We start from the raw sequence: 6,592 nt of genomic DNA, 5'->3' as shown, positions 1-6,592 counted from the left end.
GGCTGGAGTGCAGTGGCCGGATCTCTGCTCACTGCAAGCTCCGCCTCCCGGGTTCACGCCATTCTCCTGCCTCAGCCTTCCGAGTAGCTGGGACTACAGGCGCCCGCCACCGCGCCCGGCTAGTTTTTTTTTGTATTTTTTAGTAGAGACGGGGTTTCACCATGTTAGCCAGGATGGTCTCGATCTCCTGACCTCGTGATCCGCCCGTCTCGGCCTCCCAAAGTGCTGGGATTACAGGCTTGAGCCACCGCGCCCGGCCAGTTAATTAGTTATTAATAGTGTGTGCTTGTACAAACCGAGATGGTATTTATCTTATTTATGCATTTTTTAATATGAAAAACCAAATGTCCCAGCCCTGTTACTGAACATTCGTCATTTCCCCTGCTTGAACTGCAGTGCCTTTATAAAGGGCCGTATGTCAGCTTTCTCTGTATGTTCCATTAGAATCTTAGGGACTTAGGCTGGGCACGGTGGCTCAAGCCTGTAATCCCATCACTTTGGGAGGCAGAGGTGAGCAGATCACCTAAGGTCAGGAGTTCGAGACCAGCCTGGCCAACATGGTGAAACCTCATCTCTAATTATTATTGAATAATTACTTAATTATTAATTAGTGATTAACTAATAAAACACATGAATTTTTAAAACAGCGGGCAGGTTGGGATTTGGATGGCACCATCTCCTCCCCAAAGTCTAGAATGTTCTCAGTTGGCTTTAAACTGTGGTCTTAGCCATGGCTAGTCAAGCAGAACCTGAAAGGGCACCTATGGCTGGGCATGGTGGCTGACACCTGTAATTCCAACACTTTGGGAGGCTGAAGGGAGAATCACTTGAGCTCAGGAGTTTGAGACCAGCCTGGGCAACATAGCAAGACCCCATCTCTTAAAAAATAACCAGGTGTGGTGATGTACATCTGTAGTCCCAGCTACTCAAGGAGCTCGGGCAGGAGGATTGCTTGAGCCCAGGAGTTGGAGGCTGCAGTGAGCTATGATCGCACCACTGCACTCCAGCCTGGGTGACAGGGCAAGACCCTGTCTCTCTTTTTTTTTTTTTAAGAAGAAAAAAAGAAGCAGCAGCAGCATAACACCTAGAAACCCTGTAGAGGGGAAGTTACCGGAAATGACATTTGTTCACCTCTAGCTTGGAAACATGCTGAATGGCCAGAACACCCTCCTGGCACTGCCCCTCCATGTTCTTGTTTTATGTAGAGTTGCCTCATTTCCTCCAAGGAGCTCCCTTTAGAAAAGATCAAAAGCAAACTAGTCCAAAACACCTTCAGAGAAGAAAGCACCCCTACGACCACCCCACAGCAATGGCTCCTCTCACAAGAAAGCCCTGCAGAGCTGTGGGCAGAAACGGCCACACCAGGCTGGGCAGGGTGGCTCACTCCTGTAATCCCAGCACTTTGGAAAGTTGAGGCAGTAGGGTCACCTGGGGTTGGGAGTTGGGAGTTCAAGACCAACCTGGCCAACATGACAAAACCCCATCTCTACTAAAAATACAAAAAAATTAGCCAGGAGTGGTGATGCATGCCTGTAATCTCAGCTACTGGGGAGGCTGAGGAAGGAGAATTGCTTGAACTCGGGAGGCCAGGGTTGCAGTGAGCCAAGCGAAGATCACGCTACTGCACTCCAGCCTGGGCAGCAGAGCAAGAGTCCGTCTCCACCAAAAAAAAAAAAAGATTAAAAAGAAAAACAAGAAACAGCCATATCAGTCCCCAGTGGGCTCACAGACCTTTCTGGAGCCCACTGGAGCATCACTGCACTTTGGAAATGTGCCATCGTTCCCCTAGGCACCTGAGAGGGAGCAGCATCTCAGGCAGGGCCCTCCCCACAGGACTCAGACCAGCTTGCTGTCAGGGAAGCCACCGAGCACCTAACTGAACAGGCCCCTACTCCTAAAACCCCAGCATTCAGGGGTTCAGGAGTGCAAAGGCGTTTGCCCTGATGCCTGTTTGATGCCTACTCTCAACACAAAAGGGCTGTGTCTCTCGTTAACGGAGGTTCTCCCAAAGGTGTTGACAACCAGCTATATGAGTCCGTCAGCCTAACATATTTTGTTTAAAACCACACGCTGCTTTTCAGACACCAGGAAAGCCTCTCCTTCTGTTTGCGGTTTCATGGCACTTCCTACAAAATGCACTTTTCCTCCTCTGCAAAGATTCTTCCTTCCGTTGTTTGTTTGTTTGTTTGTTTGTTTGTTTAAAGAGGTAGGGTCTCCATTCTTCACTCCGTCACCCAGGCTGGAGTGCAGCGGCACAGTCATATCTCACTGCACCCTCCAACTCCTGGGCTCAAGCAATCCTCCCACCTCAGCCTCCCAAGTAGCTGAGACCACAGGCATGTACCAGCAACCCAGCTAATTTTTTTTTATTTTTTGTCGAGTTGGGGCCTCACCATGTTGCCCAGACTGGTTTCAAACTCCTGGGCTCAAGCAATCCTCCCACCTCAGCCTCCCAAAGTGCTGGACTTACAGGCATGAGTCACCATACCCAGCCTTCATTCTGCTTTTGCTAAGTTGTACGTTAACAACTTTACAGCATCCCTACACACGTTGCTGTGCCTGGGCACACACTCACACTAGGCAGGCCGGGAGCGTGAAGGAAAAAAGATGGCCCCAGCACTGTTGACTCCATTCACAAGGGCTGGCTTCCCCTTGCAGGCACAGCTGGCTGTTCCGCAGCGAATGCCGTCGGTGAAGTCCATGGACCTGTTGTCAGGCATGGCCACTGATCAAATTGTTCTCTGTTTTCAGCAACTGGAAGAAAAACTCAAAGGCCAGGCTGACTATGAAGAGGTGAAGAAAGAGCTGAAGTAAGTACGGAGACCTCTGTGGCCCCTCACAAGCTGGGGCGCATTAGGGCCATCTGCTAACAATGCCAGGCCGGTAACGGGCAGCCTTGGCCCCCTGCCCTCTGGCTCAGCAGATGCCCGTAAATGCAGCCAGAGTTCTGCCACTCCACGGTGTGCTGGGCTACCCAACGCTGTGGGCGTTTGCCCTCGGGCCTGTCCCTGAATTCTTTGGACTTCTGCTAAAAGCTGTGCATTTCAGGTATTCCAGAATGCATGGAATCAGGGGCATAGTGCCTTTACAGAAATGATCAAATATGACCTTGTTCTGCAACTATAAATTCCCCAAACAGAAGCAAAGCACAGGAGGGAAACGTTTTCAGGTTGAAGGTGGGCATATGGCCTCACACTGCCCTGGCCTCCTGGACTCAGAAACTCTGTCTTCCAATCTCTGTTCTCCATCTGTGAGACTGTAGCCGAAAGCTTCTCGTCTTTTCAGGGCTAATGATGGCATTCTCACTTCTCAAGCTTCAAAGTTCCCTTCTTGGCCAGCAGCCCCCACCTCTGCCTCCTCACCCTGAGCCGCCTTTGGCACTCTGGAGCTCCCAGGTCCTGGTCTTTACCTGTCCCCCAACATCCATCATGCTCCAGGCTCACTGACCTCCCCTGCAAGCCTGGAGCCTGTGGTCAGACCCTCTGCGTTCATACAGCTCCCCTGGATCGTCAACCATTCCAAGCCTTCCCACCGGCATCCCTGCCTCACTCCTAACGTTATTAACCACTGCAAACGAAGGTTGCCTAGGGCGTGGTGACCGGCCCCACAGGTCCCCTGTGCTTCTCGTGGCTGGAACTCTGCCGGTTTGAGGCTTCCTCAGGGGTTCTTCCCTGCCCTTGTCACTGTTACCCCAATCTCTATCCACAGATGCCCTTAGCCCTCAGCTAGGGCCAGACTCCCGCCTCTGGTCTTAGGTGCCACCTCCCATCTGTGCAGGCTGCCCCCTCCGCCTAGACCTTGGGTCTCTTCCTTCCTGCCCCTCCTGCTGTCCCATCAGCCCCTTTCTCTCTTGCTGCTATTTTCCATTTCTCCTTTTAAGATGAGCCTACACCCACTCACCACGTTTTCTTTGTATTGTTAATTCCATTCTGCTAAGAAAAGCTCATTGGGTGTCCTCTTGAACCATCTCACTTCCATGACCAGCTGCCTTCTCTCGCCTGAGACCCCCAGCCTCCCTGGTGTCTGCTGGCCCTCGTAGTCCCTGTCCCCACCATGCTCTCCCCCCGAGTAGTCTCATCCCCTTTCCAGCTGCGAAGCCTCTGCCGGCACCTCTTCGGACAAACCCCTACACCCCTGTAACACTTCCAGCCTTTGTAACTTACTTACTTACTTATTTATTTATTTGACAGAGTTCCGCTCTTGTTGCCCAGGCTGGAGTGCAGTGGTGCTATCTGAGCTCACCACAACCTCTGCCTCCCGGGTTCAAGCGATTCTCCTGCCTCAGCCTCCCAAGTAGCTGGGATTACAGGCATGAGCCACCACCCTGAGCTAATTTTGTATTTTTGGTAGAGATGGGGTTTCTCCATGTTGGTCAGGCTGGTCTCGAACTCCCGACCTCAGGTGATCCGCCCACCTCAGCCTCCCAAAGTGCTGGGATTACATGTAACTTATTATTAAACGTTACCTGGTTAACCTTCTCTACCTGCCTCTCCTATCCCATTCTTTCCTTCCTTTCCCTCTTCTTCCCTCTTCCAAAAAAGAAAAAGAAATTGGGCCTTCTAATTTTGAGCCAGAGAAACTCTGCTGCAAAGGCCTGTGCCCAGCCTCACCCTGGGAGTTAGTATTCCTCTTCCTCCTCCTCCTCCTCCCTCCCTCCCTCCCCCAAGTTCACTTCATTCCCAGGGAGCTGAGGTTTCCAGGCTCCAGCCAGCGGCACATACCAGTCTACTCCCTCTCATCCATAGCCCGCTAGGCCACAGGCTGCCCCTACCCCCACTGCAGGGCTGCCTCGCCAGCCCCGCTTGTCACCACATTCCTGCTGACTCTTTCTGTTGCATCTGCACACGACAGGCCCCACCACCATGTGCACATCTGGAAGCCCCACTCAGGTGGCTTCTTTGCCCAAATGTGCTCCTAGCTGCCCACTTCCTGGTGAACCAGGTGTGCTCTTGGGCTCTTGCCCGCGTCCCCTTCTCAACATCGTCCCATTTCCATTTCCTCACCCGCGTGCAACGGGGTGCTGACCTCAGATCCTCACGCACTGCAGCACAAGACACCCCGTCCCTTCAGGGCCCTTCTCCAATGCTTGTTCATCATGATGCTAAGAAGTGGTCTCCAACCCGTCAAGATCCCTCCTGCTGGGGTCCTCGCAAGTTCTGTCTCTTAATGGAATACTTGGAGTCTTGCCTATTACCTGTACTGGCCTGTAAATTTCCTGGAGTATGGACCAGGAGTGGTTCTGATTCCCCACGACAACAAGCAGCTAGCAGGCTGCTGGTAAAGATCTGTAGAATAAATAAAGAGACACATGGTCTTTTATTACATAATCCAAAGAAAATAGGAAACAAAGGACAGGATTCCATCTTAAGAAACCCCTTTCGGCCGGGCGCAGTGACTCACACCTGTAATCCCAGCACTTTGGGAGGCCGAGGCGGGCGGATCACCTGAGGTCAGGAGACCAGCTTGGCCAACATGGCAAAACCCCATCTCTACTAAAAATACAAAAATGATCCGGGTGTGGTGGCACACACTAAGGGGACAGAGGCCGAAATCGTGGCTGCAGGAACACAGTGAAGGTTCGGTTGACTCTGCACCTGCGAATCATAAATCTCACGGTCCAGCCAGCCTGCTCTGGGTCTCTCCTCCATCCTTGGTATTTCAAAGAAACACTTGCAGCTCCTTCAAAGCCACACAGCCTTACTTCCCCTCTTCTCCTTGGTATACTCAGCAAAAGAGGGACATCCACAGCAAAAGGAACTCAAGAAACAGTAATAATTCTGGGGACCTGGACTCACTGAGACTGTAGTGATCAGGGCATGGCCCTTTTCAGTGCCGATGAGAACAAGGGAGGCAGAAGTCACCTTATGTTGCCACACCTTTGTCATTGCGCTCCTTCCCCAACCTGGGGCTGCAGAGAAGGTCTGTCCACCTCGCTTCTGAGTCATCCAAGTCTAGGACGTTGCCCTTTGCCTATATGCCCTGGTCCCCAGGTGGGTGCCAGTTAGGAGTAAGGTGTGGGCAGTGGCCGCCCTGGTGGGTTCCTCTCTCTCTGGCTTCTTACAACTTTTTCCTTCCCTTTAAGCTTTACAAATACATTCCACTTGCAACAATGTTCTGTCTGTATTAAACTTTAAAATTATACTCTGAACAGACCTGGTGTGACTCCATATGGAATGATTTACATGCTAGGCAAGAAACTTTTGCCAGCCAACTGCTAGTTGAATAGTTATTCTAGAGACATTATCAGATTCTATTACTGCCAGGGAAGTTGTTAAAGTTGACAGTTCTTCAGTTCCTGGAGAGCAGGAAATTGTAATGTTAATGCTTATTAATGTGGCTGTTGTCAAAGGTATAAGTAGAAAATAACCGCTCTGGGCCGGGCATGGTGGCTCACGCCTGTAATCCCAGCACTTTGGGAGGCTGAGGCGGGTGGATCACTGGAGGTCAGGAGTTTGAGACCAGCCTGGCCAACACGGTGAAACCCTGTCTCTACTAAAAACACAAAAATTAGTGGGCATGATGGCACATGCCTGTAATCCCAGCTACTCAGGAGGCTAAGGCAGGAGAATCGCTTGAACCCAGGAGGCAGAGG

The 6,592-nt window shown here is 51.4% G+C and overlaps 1 protein-coding gene across 8 annotated transcripts in view; it reads left to right on the top strand.

Annotated features, from left to right (window-relative positions):
* The window catches only part of CUX1 (cut like homeobox 1), a 472,214-nt gene that overhangs the window by 375,221 nt on the left and 90,401 nt on the right, over positions 1 to 6,592 (top strand). For all 8 annotated transcript variants that reach the window (XM_025381011.1, XM_025381007.1, XM_025381006.1 and 5 more), the window contains one exon: positions 2,752 to 2,810. In XM_025381011.1, coding sequence (XP_025236796.1) covers positions 2,752 to 2,810 — 59 coding nt within the window. The remainder of the gene's footprint in view (positions 1 to 2,751; positions 2,811 to 6,592) is intronic.

Source organism: Theropithecus gelada, chromosome 3, assembly GCF_003255815.1.
Source record: "Theropithecus gelada isolate Dixy chromosome 3, Tgel_1.0, whole genome shotgun sequence".
NCBI classification, from domain to species: domain Eukaryota; kingdom Metazoa; phylum Chordata; class Mammalia; order Primates; family Cercopithecidae; genus Theropithecus; species Theropithecus gelada.
The sequence above is the reverse complement of the archived record's forward strand: the minus strand, read 5'-3'. Positions and strand labels throughout refer to the sequence as shown.